This window comes from Girardinichthys multiradiatus, chromosome 20, assembly GCF_021462225.1.
Source record: "Girardinichthys multiradiatus isolate DD_20200921_A chromosome 20, DD_fGirMul_XY1, whole genome shotgun sequence".
Taxonomy (NCBI): Eukaryota; Metazoa; Chordata; class Actinopteri; order Cyprinodontiformes; family Goodeidae; genus Girardinichthys; species Girardinichthys multiradiatus.
In genome coordinates, this window is record NC_061812.1 from 27,932,456 (window position 1) to 27,954,522 (window position 22,067).

At 41.2% G+C, this 22,067-nt stretch overlaps 1 protein-coding gene across 1 annotated transcript in view; it reads left to right on the forward strand.

Annotated features, from left to right (window-relative positions):
* Positions 1-282: 282 nt before the first annotated feature.
* The window catches only part of col7a1 (collagen, type VII, alpha 1), a 95,588-nt gene continuing 73,803 nt past the window's right edge, over positions 283-22,067 (forward strand). Inside the window, exons 1-16 of the mRNA XM_047346446.1 lie at positions 283-346; positions 9,261-9,441; positions 9,524-9,680; positions 9,761-9,854; positions 9,967-10,125; positions 14,385-14,542; positions 14,878-15,007; positions 15,095-15,214; positions 16,588-16,743; positions 16,892-17,011; positions 17,097-17,246; positions 19,085-19,201; positions 20,214-20,360; positions 20,486-20,611; positions 20,700-20,846; positions 20,989-21,111. Coding sequence (XP_047202402.1) covers positions 283-346; positions 9,261-9,441; positions 9,524-9,680; positions 9,761-9,854; positions 9,967-10,125; positions 14,385-14,542; positions 14,878-15,007; positions 15,095-15,214; positions 16,588-16,743; positions 16,892-17,011; positions 17,097-17,246; positions 19,085-19,201; positions 20,214-20,360; positions 20,486-20,611; positions 20,700-20,846; positions 20,989-21,111 — 2,149 coding nt within the window. The remainder of the gene's footprint in view (positions 347-9,260; positions 9,442-9,523; positions 9,681-9,760; positions 9,855-9,966; positions 10,126-14,384; positions 14,543-14,877; positions 15,008-15,094; positions 15,215-16,587; positions 16,744-16,891; positions 17,012-17,096; positions 17,247-19,084; positions 19,202-20,213; positions 20,361-20,485; positions 20,612-20,699; positions 20,847-20,988; positions 21,112-22,067) is intronic.

Consider the following 22,067-nt stretch of genomic DNA (forward strand, 5'->3'; position numbering starts at 1 on the left):
ACACAGGAACAATGAATAGAGCCTCAGGGAAACAGACAGTGACACATAACAGAAGAATTGAAGATGCTGTGGAGTTAATTACTAACAGGATTCAAAAGGAAACGCATAGAAAGGATCTGGCAAAGAGCACAGAAAAATAAGGAACTACAGTTTTAATAAGGATGACTTGGTATCTGAAGGATGACAATTCCTATGTTTTCAAAAATATATAATTTGTTCATCATGTTTTGCATAAAGTTTGCATAAAGATGTATTTCCTCTCTGTGTGTTTAGATCGTGAAGATGTGGAGCTGGGTTTTCACTGTTGCGGTTCTGCTGTCCTCCATCAAACTTGCTGAAACTCAGGGTAAAAATATTCATCTTGTTTCTCCTCCAGCAGAAAACCGAACTACAGGGTTTCTGGGAACGTTTAGAATAATGTGGAATTTGATTTAGTTGTTTTTCTAGTTTCGATATAGAACAATGAAAATTAGAAATGAAAGAAAGAAAAAAATCCACACTTATATATGAAATATCCATTTTCCACAATGCCGAATCGGAAGTAATCTTTAGCATTGAGTTGATGGTGATCTGTGGAAAAGGAAAAATATCCACAAAATGGATGGATAATCTAGAAAAGTGAGCCTGGAAAAATACTGAAATGGAAAATTGGTAGGAACCCTGACATTAGAACCAAGTCCATCAACAGACTAACGTTGCCCTCTATTCTCCCGAGGGAGGCGTCCAGGAGGCATCCGATATAGATGCCTGAGCCACCTCAACTGGTTCCTCTCGATGTGGAGGAGCAGCGGCTCTACTCCGAGACCCTCCCGGATGGCCGAGCTCTTCACCCTGTCTCTAAGGGAGTGCCCAGCCACCCTACGGAGGAAGCTCGTTTCAGCCGCTTGTATCCGAGATCTCGTTATTTCGGTCATGACCCAAAGTTCATGACCATAGGTGAGGGTAGGAACGTAGACCAACCGCTAAATTTAGAGCTTCAGTTTTCCGCTCAGCTCTCTCTTCACCACAATGGACCGGGACAGCGTCCCCATTACTGCAGCAGCCGCACTGATACGTCTGTCGATCTCCTGCTCCATCCTCCCCTCACTCGTGAACAAGACCCCGAGATACTTGAACTCCTCCACTTAAGGCAGGAATTCCCCTCCAACCTGAAGAGGACAAGCCACCCTTTTCTGGTCAAGAGCACTGGCCTCTGACTTGGAGGAGCTGACGGTACCCATCAGGAGTCCCACAAGCCAACCACAGCCGAAAGGACTCATTCTTTAGCTTGACAGTGTTCCTTACTGCCAGTGTCCACCACCGGGTTTGGGGATTGCCGCCACGACAGGCCTTACGGCCACAGTTACGGGCAGCAGATTCAACAATAGATGTGGAGAACATGGTCCACTCGGACTCTGTGTCTCCAACATCCCCCAGAATCTGGTCAAAGCTCTCCCGGAGGTGGGAGTTGAATACATCCCTGGCCGAGGGCTCTGCCAAACGTGCCCAGCAGACCCTCAATATGCACTTGGGTCTGCCAAGTCTGTTCGGCTTTATCCTCTTCCAGCAGATCCAACTAACCACCAGGTGGTGATCAGTGGACAGCTCAGCCCCTCTCTTCCCCCGAGTGTCCAAAACATGCGGCCGAAGGTCTGACGACACGACAACAAAGTAGATCATTGACCTCCTGCCTATGTGTCCTGGTCCCAAGTCCTCTGATTCAATTCATTTCAGTTTATTTATATAGCGCCAATTCACAACACATGTCTCAAGGCAATTCACAAAAGGCAGGTACATGCAGGGGTTGGACAATGAAACTGAAACACCTGTCATTTTAGTGTAGGAGGTTTCATGGCTAAATTGGACCAGCCTGGTAGCCAGTCTTCATTGATTGCACATTGCACCAGTAAGAGCAGAGTGTGAAGGTTCAATTAGCAGGGTAAGAGCACAGTTTTGCTCAAAATATTGAAATGCACACAACATTATGGGTGACATACCAGAGTTCAAAAGAGGACAAATTGTTGGTGCACGTCTTGTTGGCGCATCTGTGACCAAGACAGCAAGTCTTTGTGATGTATCAAGAGCCCCGGTATCCAGGGTAATGTCAGCATACTACCAAGAAGGACGAACCACATCCAACAGGATTAACTGTGGACGCAAGAGAAAGCTGTCTGAAAGGGATGTTCGGGTGCTAACCCGGATTGTATCCAAAAAACATAAAACCACGGCTGCCCAAATCACGGCAGAATTAAATGTGCACCTCAACTCTCCTGTTTCCACCAGAACTGTCCGTCAGGAGCTCCACAGGGTCAATATACACGGCCGGGCTGTTATAGCCTTTGGTCACTCATGCCAATGCCAAACGTCGGTTTCAATGGTGCAAGGAGCGCAAATCTTGGGCTGTGGACAATGTGAAACATGTATTGTTCTCTGATGAGTCCACCTTTACTGTTTTCCCCACATCCGGGAGAGTTACGGTGTGGAGAAGCCCCAAAGAAGCGTTCCACCCAGACTGTTGCATGCCCAGAGTGAAGCATGGGGGTGGATCAGTGATGGTTTGGGCTGCCATATCATGGCATTCCCTTGGCCCAATACTTGTGCTAGATGGGCGTGTCACTGCCAAGGACTACCAAACCATTCTTGAGGACCATGTGCATCCAATGGTTCAAACATTGTATCCTGAAGGCGGTGCCGTGTATCAGGATGACAATGCACCAATACACACAGCAAGACTGGTGAAAGATTGGTTTGATGAACATGAAAGTAAAGTTGAACATCTCCCATGGCCTGCACAGTCACCAGATCTAAATATTATTGAGCCACTTTGGGGTGTTTTGGAGGAGCGAATCAGGAAACGTTTTCCTCCACCAGTATCACGTAGTGACCTGGCCACTATCCTGCAAGAAGAATGGCTTAAAATCCCTCTGACCACTGTGCAGGACTTGTATATGTCATTCCCAAGACGAATTGACGCTGTATTGGCCGCAAAAGGAGGCCCTTCACCATACTAATAAATGATTGTGGTCTAAAACCAGGTGTTTCAGTTTCATTGTCCAACCCCTGTACATTCCAATTAATCCTAACCATTGAACAGTGCAGTCAGATTCAGTCATTTATTCAAATTTGATAAAACGTTTTTCTATCTAAGGAAACCCAGCAGATTGCATCTAGTCAGAGATTTGTGGCAGTCACTCCTCCTGGATGAGCATGTAGCGACAGTGGACAGTCACTGGCGTTGACTTTGCAGCAATCCCTCATACTGAGCATGCATGTGGCGACAGTGGAGAGGAAAAACTCCCTTTTAACACGAAGAAACCTCCAGCAGAACCAGGCTCAGTGTGAGCGGCCATCTGCCACGACCGACTGGGGTTTGAGAGAACAGAGCAGAGACACAAAAAGAACACAGAAGCACTGATCTAGGAGTACTTTCTATGGGAAGGAAAAGTAAATGTTAATGGATGTAGCTCCTTTAGTCGTTTCATCTAGAAAGAAAGAACAGATTAACTTTGAGCCAGTTTTCAAGGTTGGAGTCTGAAAAAGAGCACATATAATTAGTTACAGTAAAAGCTCAGTCAATCGCCATGTCTAGGAGAGAGAAAGGGTTAAACACTAAAAGACAGGGCCATGTGGACCATCGGTAGAGGGTGAGCATTAAGTTGTTGCCAGCAGAAGCTTGGACGATTCCCCTCTCCAGAAATGTGTCACAGGTAGACGCAGAGTCAGGCCAGGTGTAGCTTCTAGGAAGAGAAAAGAGAGAACAAGGTTAAAAGCTGAAATAACAGCAAATAATGCAAAATTGGAGAGTAGTGTGAGAATGCAGCCTAAGCCTATAGCAGCATAGCTACAGAGATAGTTTCAGTTTCATTTTGTTTATTTATATAGCGCTTATTTACAACAATGTCGTCTCAAGGCACACCACAAGACCAAACCACTGAGTGCCAGAGCCCGGCCCCTCCAGAACGGGCCACGTGTAGGGGCACTAAGTAAAATAATAAACTGATAAAGTTTGTCCATCTAGAGCCCACTGATGGCCATTGTTATACCAAAAACTACAAGGATTGGGATACCTCTCTCTGTCAGACTGATTATAACCATTGGAAAAGAGAAGGGGTCATACAGGTAGCAGAAATGATGAACATCCTTATGTTTGAACGTGGTGTTCATAATGGACAATCCGTGACTAGCACAGTAGCCAATAACGAAACACCACTCGGATTCAGATCGGCGAGGCCATTCCTCCCGATCACGCCTCTCCAGGTGTCACTGTCGTTTCCCACGTGGGCGTTGAAGTCCCCCAGCAGAATAATGGAGTCTCAACACTATCTAGCACCCCCGACAGGGATGCCAAGATGGCCTGGTATTCCGCACTACCGCTCGACCCGTAGGCCCGAAAAGACAGTCAGAGGCCTGTCCCCGACCCGACGGCGCAGGGATGCGAGCCTCTTATCCACTGGGGTAAACCCCAACATGAGACGGCTGAGCTGGGGGGCAACAAGCAAACCCACCTCTGCCCGCCGGCTCTTCCCGTGGGCCACTCCAGAGTAGAAGAGAGTCCAGTCCCTCTCAAGGAGATGGGTTCCAGAGCCCAAGCTGTGCATGGAGGTGAGCCCGATTATTTCTAGTCGATATCTTTCGACCTCCTGCACAAGCTCAGGCTCCTATCCCCCCAGCGAGGTGACATTACACGTCCCTAGAGCCAGCCTAAGCATCTGGAGATGAGGCCCCTGAGGTCTCCATCTTCGTTCGCTACCCAATCCTCTTTGCACCGATCCCTCATGGTTCCCCCTGCAGGTGGTGGGCCCACTGGGGGATGGCCTCGCGACTCTCGTTCGGGCTACCACGAGGAGCAACCCATCCACCAGGCGCTCTCTGATGAGTCCCGACCCCAGGCCTGGCTCCAGGGTGGGACCCCGGCTCCGCCGTACCGGGCGACGCCACGTGCCTCGATTTTGTGGTCGTCATGAAGGTGTCTTGAACCGCTCTTTATCTGACCCGTCACCTAGAGCCTGTCTGCCATGGGAAACCCTACCAGGGGCATTTAAGCCCCAGACAACATAGCCTCAAGGATCATTCGAGCACTCAAACCCCTCCACCATATTAAGGTGGCGGTTCAAGGAGGGGCTTTTTTTTTTTTTTACCATAAATTAAGTAATAGTTCACAAAAAAACAACAGGCTTTGAAGATGGCAAGCAAAATAAAAAGATACCATAAAGATTATTGTTGTCTTTTTTATTACCTTTGAGGGATTGGCTGTAATTGTCTTTTGTTTTTGGACTGGAGGCCACATGTTTTTAAAGTACTGGCCACCCAGCCTTGCTCTCATGCAAGTGAATTGCAACACACTCATGGAGCAGAGCAATCTCTTTTTTGCAACTGTTTTGCTCCAGCTGTTTCCTTTATTTCTGCACTGGATTCTTCAAGCTTTTTGCACTAACTACATGCAGGAGCAATTGCACACATTAATTCCAACAGATGGGAGCAATTTAGACAATTTTTTAAATCAGGTGGCAGTTGTTCTCTCCTTAACAACAAACATAGGGGTTGAGTTAAAATTGACAGATAGAACTTTAGTCCCTTTTTAATGTTATTTTTGATTAACACTCATTGGTCCCTTGACGTTTTTTGTGTTTTTTCTTTATTTATTTTATTGTATTTGAGCATACCTTTGGTTATGTTGATACAAAGGGAAAAACAGTCCTTTATATGCCCTTTAAACAACATAGAACAATATGTGTCCCTTGGTCATTTTTTGTTCTATTCACATTCAAAATGCACTTTGATTACATTATTGTTGCAATTTGAATTCTCTTTTTAGTTTAGTTATTCCCCATTGTTGAAATAAAAAAAAATCATGTTTCATTGAAAAGAGAAAAGAGAAAGAAAGAGAGAAAAACTGGTAAAACTGACAACATGGTTAAAAAAAAAGAAATCCTAAACAATTATTTATGCTTAGGACTGAATTTATGTGCCCTGCGATTGACTGGCGACCTGTCCAGGGTGTACCGCGCCTCCCGCCCATAGACTGCTGGAGACAGGCACCAGCTTCCACGCAACCCACTATTGAAGAAGCGGTATAGAAAATGACTGACTGAATTTATGTTTATATGCTAATTTTAATATTTTTAATGGAAACCTCTAAAAGACCTACGTTTTGGATCAAAGGGAGACAGGTGGAGAACAAAACCTGAGTAAACCGAGAACTCCAGGCCCTGACCCAATGGGGTGAATGTCTGAAAACTTTAAGAACAACATCTGACTTGAGGAAGTTACAATGCTGCTTCCGCAGGGGACCCTACAGATTGTGTTGATGATGAATCCATCTAACCGATTCATTCACAGATGAAAATCACTGACTGAAGTACTAAATGTATCAAATTGTAAAATTATTTTATGTTTTCTTTACAAACATACTTTAGTTAACTATGTCATAATAATAGTAACCTTTACAATTATGTCAGAATTAAAAAAGGAAAACTGTGTTGTAACATTTTACAGATGGATCTTAACAAAGTTTACAAGGTTGGAATCAATTTAATAAACTCATCATGAAAGACATCTGTTAAAACATTCTACATTGAAAATGTTTGCATTCAAAATTTATTTTTAAATTAACAAAAATGTCTTTAACAGGATGTAGACAATGCATCAGATTTAATTTGTAGAAAATAATTTTCAAAAATATCCAGCAGACCGCACCAGGAGACATGATGACCTGCCTAATGTACAGGTCCTTCTCAAAATATTAGCATATCGTGATAAAGTTCATTATTTTCCATAATGTAATGATGAAAATTGAACATTCATATATTTTAGATTCATTGCACACTAACTGAAATATTTCAGGTCTTTTATTGTCTTAATACGGATGATTTTGGCATACAGCTCATGAAAACCCAAAATTCCTATCTCACAAAATTAGCATATAATTAAAAGGGTCTCTAAACGAGCTATGAACCTAATCATCTGAATCAACGAGTTAACTCTAAACACCTGCAAAAGATTCCTGAGGCCTTTAAAACTCCCAGCCTGGTTCATCACTCAAAACCACAATCATGGGTAAGACTGCCGACCTGACTGCTGTCCAGAAGGCCACTATTGACACCCTCAAGCAAGAGGGTAAGACACAGAAAGAAATTTCTGAACAAATAGGCTGTTCCCAGAGTGCTGTATCAAGGCACCTCAGTGGGAAGTCTGTGGGAAGGAAAAAGTGCGGCAGAAAACGCTGCACAACGAGAAGAGGTGACCGGACCCTGAGGAAGATTGTGGAGAAGGGCCGATTCCAGACCTTGGGGGACCTGCGGAAGCAGTGGACTGAGTCTGGAGTAGAAACATCCAGAGCCACCGTGCACAGGCGTGTGCAGGAAATGGGCTACAGGTGCCGCATTCCCCAGGTCAAGCCACTTTTGAACCAGAAACAGCGGCTGAAGCGCCTGACCTGGGCTACAGAGAAGCAGCAATGGACTGTTGCTCAGTGGTCCAAAGTACTTTTTTCGAATGAAAGCAAATTCTGCATGTCATTCGGAAATCAAGGTGCCAGAGTCTGGAGGAAGACTGGGGAGAAGGAAATGCCAAAATGCCAGAAGTCCAGTGTCAAGTACCCACAGTCAGTGATGGTCTGGGGTGCCGTGTCAGCTGCTGGTGTTGGTCCACTGTGTTTTATCAAGGGCAGGGTCAATGCAGCTAGCTATCAGGAGATTTTGGAGCACTTCATGCTTCCATCTGCTGAAAAGTTTTATGGAGATGAAGATTTCATTTTTCAGACCTGGCACCTGCTCACAGTGCCAAAACCACTGGTAAATGGTTTACTGACCATGGTATCACTGTGCTCAATTGGCCTGCCAACTCTCCTGACCTGAACCCCATAGAGAATCTGTGGGATATTGTGAAGAGAACGTTGAGAGACTCAAGACCCAACACTCTGGATGAGCTAAAGGCCGCTATCGAAGCATCCTGGGCCTCCATAAGACCTCAGCAGTGCCACAGGCTGATTGCCTCCATGCCACGCCGCATTGAAGCAGTCATTTCTGCAAAAGGATTCCCGACCAAGTATTGAGTGCATAACTGTACATGATTATTTGAAGGTTGACGTTTTTTGTATTAAAAACACTTTTCTTTTATTGGTCGGATGAAATATGCTAATTTTGTGAGATAGGAATTTTGGGTTTTCATGAGCTGTATGCCAAAATCATCCGTATTAAGACAATAAAAGACCTGAAATATTTCAGTTAGTGTGCAATGAATCTAAAATATATGAATGTTAAATTTTCATCATGACATTATGGAAAATAATGAACTTTATCACAATATGCTAATATTTTGAGAAGGACCTGTGTATGTGGGCAACCTACTTCAGTGCACAGAGATGCTGTTTTGCGCCTATTTTCTGAATTAGGAGCACATGCAAATTTTTAGCAATAGCTCTACGCATCTGCTCTCATTGTTTTTTTTGTTTTAACATAGATATATACAGATGTTTTATCATGTCTAAGTAACAAAGGGAGTATGTATTACTACACTCACTTTATTAGTGACACCTTGCTATTATCTAGTTGGAGCCCCCTTCGCTCTCAGAAAGGTATGATTTCTTAATTGTATAGATTAATTAAATATCCATGAATTTAAGTATCCTGTTCCACCATGTCCCAACTGTATTCTACTGGATTAAGATCTGGTCTGTGGAGAACATTGGAGTATAGCAAGCTCATCAATATGTTCAACACACCAGTTTGAGGTGATTTAAACTTTTTGGGATGGGTAAATTGTGGTCATAAAGGATGAAATAAAGTGTTTCCCATTTTTAAGGGACTCTGGACCTTGCAGGATTGAGATAAGCATGCATTTTCTTAGTTGATTTTTTTTGTATATTGATAGTTGGAAACATTATCTAAAGGGTCATCAGGGTGCTTAAAACATTTTTCTCATCTCTAGGTAAATCAGACACAGTTTTTCTTTACCTAAACAGCCATAATAGCTGGCTATGTCAATAAAAACAATGAAAAAATAGAGCAATGACATTCTGGAAATGCTTAATTTACATTAACTTCTGAAATTCTTGAAACTAAACACCTGGATTTGAGGCGAATATGCAGCCACTTGCATAATCACCAATCAAGTGACTGGAGCGAAAACAGCAACCCCAATTATGGTTAGTAGTATACCTGATTAAAGATTTGCTACATAAATACCATACCCTCACATTATTTAAAACAAAAGGAAGAAATGTGGTTCAATTTATGTAAATGAAGTTATTTATAAGCCACTAATTGTCCTTCTCTTTGCAGGCAGGTGCAATAATGTGCAGGCAGCAGACATTGTGTTCCTGATTGATGGGTCCTCCAGTATCGGACGCGCAAACTTCCTGCAGGTGAAGGGCTTCATGGCTGGAATTGTAAAGCCTTTTGCTAGCTCTGTCAGTGAGTCAGGGATCCGGTTTGGGGTCGTGCAATACAGCGACACCTCAAGGTGACTGACAAGATTAATAACTACCTCTTTTCTCTACTTCAGCAGCAGAATTATGTTATCATTTGTGTTGTTCTTTCTTCAGGGTGGAGTTCACCTTTAACACACACCTAACAGGCACGGATGTTGTCAACGCGGTAGAGAATATAAACTATAAAGGTGGAAACACACGCACTGGAGCTGGTCTGAAGTATGTTTCTGATAACTTCTTCAATCCTGCCTCCACCCGGGATGTCCCAAAGGTCTAACCAGCACGATTAATCATTATAAACTGGCTTATGCCAGGGACAGGTAGCTAATTTTACCTGTGGTACCGTTTTAGGTCACCATCCTGATCACAGATGGGAAATCCCAAGACCAAGTGCAGGAACCGGCTCAGAAGCTGCGCAGTCAGGGAGTGAATGTTTTTGCAGTTGGTATGTTTCTTATCTGCAACCTTGTGGCTTTGCTGTTAGAATAAAAGAGTGGATATGAAATCCACTGCTTTCTTTCATTCAATTGCCAACGTTTTGAAAAAAATAATTTTAGGAATCAAGAGTGCAGACAGGAATGAACTGGCTCAGGTTTCCTCAAAGCCCAGCAGTGATTTCACCTCGTTTGTGGGGGACTTTAAGTTGCTGAATACGCTGCTTCCTGTTGTTAGCCCACAAGTGTGCTCGGCAGCAGGGGGAGTCTATGCAAGTGATGGTATGTATAGGTACCACAGCTCAACATCCGTATATTGTAACACAGTACCCTGAAAAAGTATCCATATCACTTTTCCACATTTTGCCAAATTACAGCCACAAACCTCAATGTGTTTTATTTGATGTTATGTCAGAGACCAGCATAACATGGTGCATAATTGTTAAGTGGAAGGTAACTAATTTCAATTATTTTTATTAAAAATCCGGAAAATGTTGTCTGCATTCCTATTTAGCCCCTTTTACTCCAATACCCATAAATAAAACTGAGTACCAATTACGTAATTAGTAAACAGAGCTAACTTAAGTGTAATTTAATCTCAGTATGAATACAGCTGTTCTGTGATGGCCTCCTAGGTTAATTTGTGAGCAAACATCATGAAGACCAAGTTTAAAGCAGGGTTATGTAAACTTACAAGCCAGGCAAGACAAGCATTAATCAAAGAAGTACAAAAACGGGCTTTTGTAATACTGGAGGAGCAGCAGAGATGTAGAGCTCAGGTGGAAGAATCTGTTGACGAAGGTGCACTCTGAACATCCGGGCCCGTATTCACAGTCGCTTCTAGTGACATCATTCTGACATCATTCTGTTAAGAGTAGTGAGGAGCAGTAGTGTCTTAAGCAGGCAAGATGTTGGAAAGACTGAGAGAATGGAGGGATATTCTCTGAACAACAAATACCAGTGAATTAATAAAACGATACCGGCTTGACCGCGCAGGGATCCACTCCAAAACAGTCAAATAAATAAGAAAATAAACTTCTATAACAATCATACAATTTTTAATATAGAGATGAGATTAACTTTATCATCGACCTAGGGGGAAATTAAATAGTTTCAGCAGCAGGACAGATTAAAGGTGCACCTCTTGTAAGGTAATATTAGGAAGGATAAATAACTAATAGAAACAATAATAACCATGAAGAAAAAGTGAGCAAAATTACAAACAATGTAGTACAGAATTATTTTAACATTTACAGATTGTAAAATGCTTTCAAAAAATTTATTAGGAAAATTGGAAAAACTCAGAAAAAAAAAAATATATATATAAATACAAACTCTAGACGAGATACAGTAGGCTACAATAATCTAAGCACTACATACATAGAAGGAAGATGTAAATGAGGTGAATATGTACTTGCTTTATTGTACATGATGATGTCAGCTGCCTAACCTCAATGGTCATCTACAACGCTCCCTGTCTGGAGAGAAGTTCTCTGGTGTGCTGCTATCTCCTCTCTAGCTTGTGACCAGCGCTGCTTATATTCCAGGCTGGTGCTGAAAGCAAAGGGAAAGACCCACTAATCTGCTTGGGAATTCCTGTTTGTTCGCCCTGTGATCCCAGGACCAAATCTACCTTTTTAACTCCTCTATTCTCCTCCACCAGCAGGTTCTGCTCTTGTTCAGTTTGGTTTTCTCCAAGTTTTTTTCTCCGTTTTGTTTTGGTCATTTTACCGAACTAAACCTCATTATATAATAAAACAATCACAGTAAAATGCTGAATTTTAATATTAATGTTAAATGTATTAATATGAAAAAGATGCAGTATGAAAACGACTACCATGGCGAGTAAACATAATAAGCAAATCAAAATAATGACCAACATGTAAATAAGCTACATTCAAACATTTTGATGCTACGTGACAATTAATTTAATTTAGCTAATTTTATCATCATGATTTACACATTTTTGAATCCAGTCTAAATTCTATCATCAGTTAATTTCTCTCCATTGATTACTGGGAACGCTTTTTTTTGGCGGTTTCTTTTAACAACCAATCACAGCTCTTAGAAGACAGCGTCACGCCTAGCAACGGGGTCAACCACGCCTCCTCACTAAGATAGGAGTTTCTGTCATTTCCTCGCTCAGCGTCGCTCTCATCAGCGAACAGAATCACTTTTAAGCTAGGAGTCCTTGGCAGGAATTTCTAGGCTAAGATAGGAGCTCTCTGAGAGGACTCTAAGAGTCTTTGTGAATACGGCCCTGGCTTTTATATACAGGTCCTTCTCAAAATATTAGCATATTGCGATAAAGTTCATTATTTTCCATAATGTCATGATGAAAATTTAACATTCATATATTTTAGATTCATTGCACACTAACTGAAATATTTCAGGTCTTTTATTGTCTTAATACGGATGATTTTGGCATACAGCTCATGAAAACCCAAAATTCCTATCTCACAAAATTTGCATATCATTAAAAGGGTCTCTAAACGAGATATGAACCTAATCATCTGAATCAACGAGTTAACTCTAAACACCTGCAAAAGATTCCTGAGGCCTTTAAAACTCCCAGCCTGGTTTATCACTCAAAACCCCAATCATGGGTAAGACTGCCGACCTGACTGCTGTCCAGAAGGCCACTATTGACACCCTCAAGCAAGAGGGTAAGACACAGAAAGAAATTTCTGAACGAATAGGCTGTTCCCAGTGTGCTGTATCAAGGCACCTCAGTGGGAAGTCTGTGGGAAGGAAAACGTGTGGCAGAAAACGCTGCACAACGAGAAGAGGTGACCGGACCCTGAGGAAGATTGTGGAGAAGGGCCGATTCCAGACCTTGGGGGACCTGCGGAAGCAGTGGACTGAGTCTGGAGTAGAAACATCCAGAGCCACCGTGCACAGGCGTGTGCAGGAAATGGGCTACAGGTGCCGCATTCCCCAGGTCAAGCCACTTTTGAACCAGAAACAGCGGCTGAAGCGCCTGACCTGGGCTACAGAGAAGCAGCACTGGACTGTTGCTCAGTGGTCCAAAGTACTTTTTTCGGATGAAAGCAAATTCTGCATGTCATTCGGAAATCAAGGTGCCAGAGTCTGGAGGAAGATTGGGGAGAAGGAAATGCCAAAATGCCAGAAGTCCACTGTCAAGTACCCACAGTCAGTGATGGTCCGGGGTGCCGTGTCAGCTGCTGGTGTTGGTCCACTGTGTTTTATCAAGGGCAGGGTCAATGCAGCTAGCTATCAGGAGATTTTGGAGCACTTCATGCTTCCATCTGCTGAAAAGCTTTATGGAGATGAAGATTTCATTTTTCATCACGACCTGGCACCTGCTCACAGTGCCAATACCACTGGTAAATGGTTTACTGACCATGGTATCACTGTGCTCAATTGGCCTGCCAACTCTCCTGACCTGAACCCCATAGAGAATCTGTGGGATATTGTGAAGAGAACGTTGAGAGACTCAAGACCCAACACTCTGGATGAGCTAAAGGCCGCTATCGAAGCATCCTGGGCCTCCATAAGACCTCAGCAGTGCCACAGGCTGATTGCCTCCATGCCACGCCGCATTGAAGCAGTCATTTCTGCCAAAGGATTTGCGACCAAGTATTGAGTGCATAACTGTACATGATTATTTGAAGGTTGACGTTTTTTGTATTAAAAACACTTTTCTTTTTTTGGTCGGATGAAATATGCTAATTTTGTGAGATAGGAATTTTGGGTTTTCATGAGCTGTATGCTAAAATCATCCGTATTAAGACAATAAAAGACCTGAAATATTTCAGTTAGTGTGCAATGAATCTAAAATATATGAATGTTAAATTTTCATCATGACATTATGGAAAATAATGAACTTTATCACAATATGCTAATATTTTGAGAAGGACCTGTATAAAGAAAGGCAAAGAAAAACATGTTTGCAGTACACATACCAAAAGCCATGTGGACAAAAAGGAATCATGCGAAAGAAGATGTTCTAATACACTGATCATGTGTTAAAATGGTCCAGACCTAAATGTATTTGAAACTGTGGCAAGACCTGAAAATTGATGTTCAAAGACGAGGGCTGAACAATAAGGGTATTATTGGCAAATCTTGCAACAACGACATCAGTTGCAATAACTACATATTTTCCTTTCACCTATCTTTGTAATGTTTGCCTATAGTACTCTCTGCGACCATTTTAGACACGATGACATGTGTCAGGCGTGAGCATCTACTGCCGTATAAACTCATGACCCTAGAAAATATTACCCAACAGTTGTTGCTTTCCAAACAGCTGGCTGGGATATTACACATAATCACAGTAACGATAGATTCGAGATATATTGGGCAACCCTATGAAACCATGTGTCATTCTGCACTACCTCTGTTGATTTAAAATATAAATAATAAATAAAACACACTGAGGTTTGTGGCAAAAACTTGTCAAAATGTAAAAGATATCAAGGGCTATAAATACTTTTGCAGCACATTGCACAAATGCATGTAATTTTGAACAGTAAATCCTATTTATTTTGACCCATTTCTTTCAACTCTACTGTCAGAGGCCTTTTCTGGTCCATCTAATCTTCAGTTCACGGGCCAAACGACTGATTCTCTCCGGTTCCGATGGAGTCCTGCAGGGGGGCCTGTCAGCGGCTATGCCATACAGTATGTGCCCCTCTCTGGTCTGGGTCAGCCAATCACTGCAAAACTACGTCAGGTGAGTCCAGGATTTTGTGTTGTGACACGTGAAAATGTGAACAAGCAGATTTATTTTGGCCCTGACTGAAAAGTTTAATTGTAGTTCTTGAGAGCCAAAGTCAGTCGTGCTTTGCTCGAGAAACATGCATTCAGGCTGAGTATAAACCTGTCTAATGGGTGGATTCTTTTGATGTAGACATTGTAGAGATTAAAGCGTGGCAGACTAGAATTTGGTGTTCCTGTAAGCTGTTATAATGATGTAAGGATGCCATAGTTCAGGCTGTTTTTAGCCACACTTTTTGCTAAAATCTGACTGAGAGATAGCTAAAATAGGATATGTGTCGCTCTCTACAGGAAACGGTCTTGGCCAGTCAGAGGACATTCACTGCACGAGAGCTCAGTTCAGCAACAGACTACCTGGTGACTGTCATTGCCCAGTACCCCAATAGTGTTGGAGATTCTGTTTCTGCTAAGCAGCGAACCAGTAAGAACTGACGACAGACAATAACCAGAAACTGACGACTAGTGCAACACTAATAAAACTCCTCTTGTCCTTTTTTCCCTCACACAGGATCATTACCAGGAGTCTCCAGCCTACGCTTGGTGCAGGCAGGCTTCTTCTCCCTCTCTATTGAATGGGATCAGCCTTCATCTTCTGTGCAGGGCTACAGGCTCACCTACGGGCCACGGGGTCAGACTCACACAGTTCTGTTATTGTTTTCTGTCAATCTTAAACGTCTTGCCTCTAACTTGCATCATGCATAATGGTACTACTTTCCTATATTGTATAAACCAAATCATGGGACTGTGAGTGATCTTAGTAGAGTAAAGGATTACAATAAAGTTGAAACAGTAGTCAAAAACTTGCCACCAAATTTCCTTTGGTTGCAAGTTGGAACCATGTCAAGAATGTGCATGAGTTTGAGTAAAGGCTGAGAAACACTGAAGGTCCCCCAGGCACTGGTTGTATGAGTTTTTACTACCTCGGTCATGACCTAGTATATGAAGGTCATCTTCAATTGGTGTGAAAAAAGGCTAAATTTAACCAGTTTCATATACTGTGAGCAATTAGTAATATAATCCTTGTATTTCTGAAGACAGGGTGTGTCAAAAGGTCTGGGTGATTACACTGTGATTCAGGACGGAAAATTGCCCTCTGGGGGATGATATTGTTTCTCCCACTGAACATGTGGCAGGAGTGCCAGTCTCATTCCTTTGCTGGAGGAATCTCAGACTCGTCAGGCAGATAGATGTCTGAAAGTAATTACAGTGCTCTTTTTATCCTTTAGGCGTTTCCTGTTTTATGTTTTAGGCTAACCTAATAAAGGAGGTAATTCACCACCTCAAGCCCAATTTACAGTAGAATGGAAAAGCAAACATAAGAATGACACATTGTATGTAGACAAGCATTCATGTTTTTTTCTTAATACTTGGTTACTCAGCGCGTAATGAGACTTCCAGCTCATGAGACAACACGTAATATTGGGTTTACAAAAACAAGACGAGATAAGTTTTTTTTCCATAATGTTCATCCATGCAGTTGTGATGCAAGACAATGCCCACCAGTAAGTCCAAAACTGAATGTCCGAAAAACAAAACTAAATAAAAGTTTGGAATGGCCTATTTAAAGCTCAGATTAAAATCATATTAATATGCTGTTGCAGGGCATTAAAGAAGGGCATTTACATACAGCCAGGCTGATGTGGATAGCTTTTTCCTCCTATGAAATCATCACTTCAAACAACGTTTTGTACTCACTTAGGTTATCTTTGTCTGATTTTAAAATTGGTTTAATCAGAAACATTAACTTTGATAGTGAAGCAAAATCAGCAGAAATCATTAAGGAGGGAAATATTTTTTCACAACCCTGTACATCCACAAACATGTCCTACAAAGGCTTAGACATAGCCAGCACACTTGAGCTAGAGACTACACATATTGCACATATGAGCTCCTGTATTTACGATGCTGGATGACACTAAGTGTATTTTGTGATGCCCCTAGTGCAATAACTGTCCTTTTGCATGCCAACCATGAGTCTTTTTTGCCCTGTGTATTGATTAGGACAACCAGCGACCCAGCTGTTGGAGCAGTCTCTGTCTGCAGATGCCATCTCTATCACCTTGGAGTCTCTTCAGCCCGACACAGAGTATGTCATCAACCTGTACCCTCTGTTCTCCAGAAATGGTGCATCCCCGTCTGTCCTTAATGCTCGCACATGTAAGTGCATCACGTCTGATAGTTTTAGCTCTGTTGGGTGATCGGTATGATTTAAATAAACAGAATAGACCACTAATACGGTGTTTGATAAAGCCTGTATACCTGTTTACTTCTATTGTGTGTCTGCTTGTGCTTCTGATTGCTTCAGTGAGTCTGGAGGCAGTGCAGCAGTTAACAGTGGAGACAGTGTCGGAGGGCAGTATTCGTGTAAAATGGAGACGAGTCAGTGGTGCACGAGCGTACCGTTTGGTATGGGGACCATTTACAGGTTAGAAATATATTTTCTTTCTGCCAACGTTTTTTGGTTAAAATCTTCCATTTACAAAAAATGTATGTTTTGCTTTTCCACCAAGGGCGTAATGTGGAGACTGTGGAGGTCGCTGGTGACACTGAACTCTATACTTTATCCAGCCTGCAGCCGGATACTGAGTACATTGTCACCATCATCCCATTGTATGAGGGCAACACTGAGGGGCCTCGGGCCACAGCCAGATTCAATATTGGTAGGACTGAGGCGTTCATCACTTCAAGCTTCTCTGCGTGATTTCTCTGATGGTTACCACAATTTTTCTGTATCCTCATCACCCCAAATAATTTTACAGACAGCAGTTAATTACAGTACTTTTTTTAAGATTGGATCTGTAAATTATATGACATAAAAAGCAGCGTAGTGTATATATATTTTTTCTACTTTTAAGTTACATTTCTTTGGGTACAAATGCAGTTTCAAGGCCATTGCCTGTTCCATTTGCATGTAAAAGTGATACTATACACTTTTACATGTAAGGTTTAAAAAAACATAAAATAATACATTTTAAAAACATTCTAGTAAATAGCATGCCGTTATATAAAGGTGTGGTAAGTTTTTAAAATATATCCCTTAGGTCATGGAAAATAACTAACTTAGATTATTACTATACTTGATGTTATTAGATATGTTCCCATGAATATCCTTTATTTCATGTTTAAAGTTCCTTTTAAAACCCAGCATCGTTAAAAGCTTTTTTAACTGTGAGGTAATTTGTTTTTATAATTGCAGTGTAAGAATTTGCATCAAATAACAAAGTATATCATGAAATCACCAAAATGCCTATTAAAATATTTTAATTCTAGAAGAAAGAGGACGTTTTATCCTTAAATCTTAGTTTTCCTGCAAGTATTGGGCTTGCTTGTAGTTTTGTTTAACCTCAGCATTAGCTGATAAGATCATCACAATGGTTATAGCCTCACATTGTAATTAGGCCTTAGCTAATCATAGCTTTTTTTGAGACTCAACACCACAGCCCGCACAGGAGAGCAAATTTCTCATATTGCTGCAGTTTTTGAAATGTCTTCATCTTTTCTGAGAAACCTTCACCTGTCAGAAAAAAATAAACATTTTATCCCTTGTGTCGCGGACATGCTGTAACCCATTAGGAATCCTCTTTGAAAAGGCAAATGCCCTCTGTTTCATCCTGCAAAGTACAGAGACAGGAAACGAGAGGGGAAAAAAATAAAACAGAAAAGATGGCCAGAAATCTTTCCTTCTGTCTGTTTCTCTTCTAAATATTGTGCACATGTTACTGTTTAGGTCAGACAGACAGTCTCACAGCCTGGGCCTTTCATGTGTGATGCCCATATGGTGTCACTTCAGTGTGATGAAGGCTGAGTCACTGCAGGGCTGTTTCTGTACTCAGCAGAGACAGCAGCGGAGAGACTCTCTGAAAACGTTTCAGCTTTTAAAGGCAAGGCAAGGCAAGGCAAGGCAAGGCAAGGCAAGGCAAGGCAAGGCAAGGCAAGGCAAGGCAAGGCAAGGCAAGACATGGCAAGGAAAGGAAAGGAAAGGAAAGGAAAGGAAAGGAAAGGAAAGGAAAGGAAAGGAAAGGAAAGGAAAGGAAAGGAAAGGAAAGGAAAGGAAAGGAAAGGAAAGGAAAGGAAAGGAAAGGAAAGGAAAGGAAAGGAAAGGAAAGGAAAGGAAAGGAAAGTTTATTTATATTGCCCATTTCAGTAGCAAGACAATTCAAAGTGCTGTACATGAAAAACAAAAGAAAAAGAAACATAATAGGAAAAGTACATTGCAGTGGTATAAAGTTAATTAAATAATTAAAGAGAATAAAAAATGAATAATTAAAAAGATGATAATAAAACAATTAATAAAATAAACATTTTATGATAAAATGATTGATAGACATGACATGAACACACAATTTGATATCCTGTACATCTGTAATTTTAACTGTGTTTTGGCCTGTTTGTCAGTTTTGTGATGTCTCATTTTATTATTCAGTTAGTTTTTATTTATTGCGAAAGAGCTTTAGGAAGGAAATAATTGCTTGCTGCTTACTAACTGTACTCTCCTCAGAACGTCAAGAGCAGCAGGTTCTCAGAGCAGCAACCACAGGACCCTCCTCAATCCGCCTCAACTGGAGACTGATCCGGGCCGCTCGAGGCTACCGCCTGGAGTGGAAGGAAAGTGAAGGTCAGGAAAACATGGTGGCTCAAATTAATCTCTCTCGCTCTGGCCCTCAAAACATATGAACAGGCAAACATTTATTTGAAAGCATGTTGACAGTTTGAGAGGTTTCCTCACAATCACAATATTGTTTTAGGCCAAGATAGTAACCAGGATATTTTCATCTCGCTCTTGTAGTTTCTCTTTGAAAATTTCTAATCAAAAATCTCTTTTCTTGTCATGTCATTAGTTAGACATTCTTGAAGTTAAACCCTCAGAGCTAAATCCTTGCATTTCTGAGATTTTTTCTGACCCTAACAATCTGCCACATTTTACATAATGCTCTAAAATTTGCCCTGAATGAACTTCTAACTTTGATTTACAGCTAATACATTGCTGCTAAATGTTTGTAATAAATTAATAGTAACAAGTGTGTTTGGCTAAATATTCTTCAAATCTCAAAAACTACTATTATTTGTTTGATATCTTCATTTAAAGCATAATAATATAAAATATATTGTTGACATACACACAGTTATTTCATCTTTATAAAGAGAACATTAAAAAAAAAAACAGAAAAAGTTTTTTTCTTAAATTTTTTAAAGGTAAAACACATTTCTTTTGGAAAGCATTAATGCTCAGTTTCTGCTTTTTGAAGATGTTTTATTGTTTTTCAACACTAAGATTTTGAAAAAAGTTTAATGTTTAATGTTACATCTGTGTATTATGTTGATTATAAAACTTTATTGTTTATTTAAGATACCTGTTCTCAACAATTATTTCAAGGACCAATGGTCTGAAGCTTCATTCAATACAGTGCAAACCATATACAATAAATGTTGGATTTAAAGATTCTGGAAAAAATGTCACTCTTAATACAGGACCAATTAAATTTTATATATATCTGAAGAATTATAATTTTTGACCCCCTAAAAAATATATTTTAGGGGAAATACATCATTTAGGTCATCTTTTAAGCTGCAACACTGATTATATAAGCATAAAACCTATAATGTTGCGACCTTGTCGCTTTCTGCAGGAAGCCCTCTCCAGAGTCTGTCTTTTCCTCAAAGCTCCACCAGCTACGAACTAACAGGTCTCCGACCAAACACAGAGTACATCTTCCAGCTGTACACTCTGTATGAAGGGCGTGAAGAGGCCACACCCGTCTCCACGGAAAACAGAGGTCAGTCAGAAGCTATAAGCTGATTTCTGTCTAACTTAAGGGTCATAACCATGCTTGTGGTAAATACTCTGCTATTTGAACTTTGAACAATCAGTCAATAATGAATTATGTATTTGATGTTGCAGAGGAGCAGCCAATAGGAAGCGTGTCCAACCTGAGAGTGGTGGAGTCACTGGGTAGTACAGTCCGAATTGGGTGGACAGGTGTGGCAGGGGCCACACAGTACCGTATCGTTATCTTGAACACTGAGGGTATGGTCATATTGACTGTTTTTGTTTTGTGTCCCTTTAGTGAATATAGACATAATTGTATCTTCTACTATTCCTGGTGTCATATTAGATGGAACAGAGGCAATCAAAATTATTCCTGGAAACCAGACGACCCTTGACCTGAGAGATCTGACAGTGGGAGTCTCATACGGTGTCAGTGTTACCGCACTGGTGGGAGTAAGCGAAGGAGAAACCATAACTGTCTACATCAAACCAGGTGAGCTGAATAGTTCAATTAAACATACCTGAAAAATTAGCTGTGCAGAGAATGTGTATTCATGTTTTATTAAGGATGGCAGCATGACTAAAAACAATCATGTTAAATATAAAATAATGTACTTGTAAACCTCTGTTTGCAGAGCCAGCTGCAGGGAGAGTGACCAATCTCAGAGTAACAAATGTAAACAGTCGGAGAATTCGCATCACTTGGCAAGGTGTTATTCGTGCAACAGGGTATAGAGTTATTTGGAGACAAGGCAACAGTGAGTAAAACTCAGTATATTTAAAGTAGATCCCAAAACCCCTGTTAAAATGCCAGGTCTTTGATGTAAAAGTATGAGAAGATAATTAATTGTTATTATGAAAACCTTTCCCACATTTAGTACATTTATCTTGGATTACTCAGCTGAAAAGACAAAAAAAACCTGATAGAGAATAAAATATAAAAAACTAAAGAGCTACAACATCCAGGTTGTATAAATGTCCACAAATTAAATTACATTTTATAGCATCTTATGATTGAATTTCAACATTCAGAGTTCTTTGATATGAGTTCTCAGCCTCCACATCTTGACAATATTTGTCCACTCTTTGTCACCCTTACTAAAGCTCTTAAAAGTTATCAGATTGTGAGGGCATCTCATGTCCACAACCCTCTTCAGGTGGGCCAACAGTAGTTCTGTCAGATTTGGTTCTGGACTCTGGCCATAAGACCTTCTTTTACGAAGATTTGGGAGGTCTTACCCCAGCTTCAATATTTCTTTTGGAAGAAAATGGATATGTTACATGTAGAACATGCTGGTGTAGATTTACAGTCATCCAGAACATGTGAATCCTAAGTGCTTAAGTAGAAAACAACTGAACATGGTTGGAAGTTACAGGCTTATAAGTTCATGTCCATATATATATATATCAGTGGCGGATGCTGGACTTTCAAGGAGGGGAAGCTCAATTTCAAGATTGCTGATTCCGTGGTTTGCTCATTTAGCTGTCAATCAAAAAGGGATTCAGCCTCAGACAGATCATCCAAACATCATGCAGAAGCTGAGCATCCGAGCCAGCCCACTGCCCCATAGACCCCGAGAGACGCTGAGGGTCCGATGGGCGGGACAAAGCCCAGCATTTTTCCTTCTCTATTGAACTCACTGTTTAAAGCACTGTGAAACTGTGGGAATGAGTGAGAGGAAAGCCGCGCCGTTGCCAGGGATAAGAAGCTGAT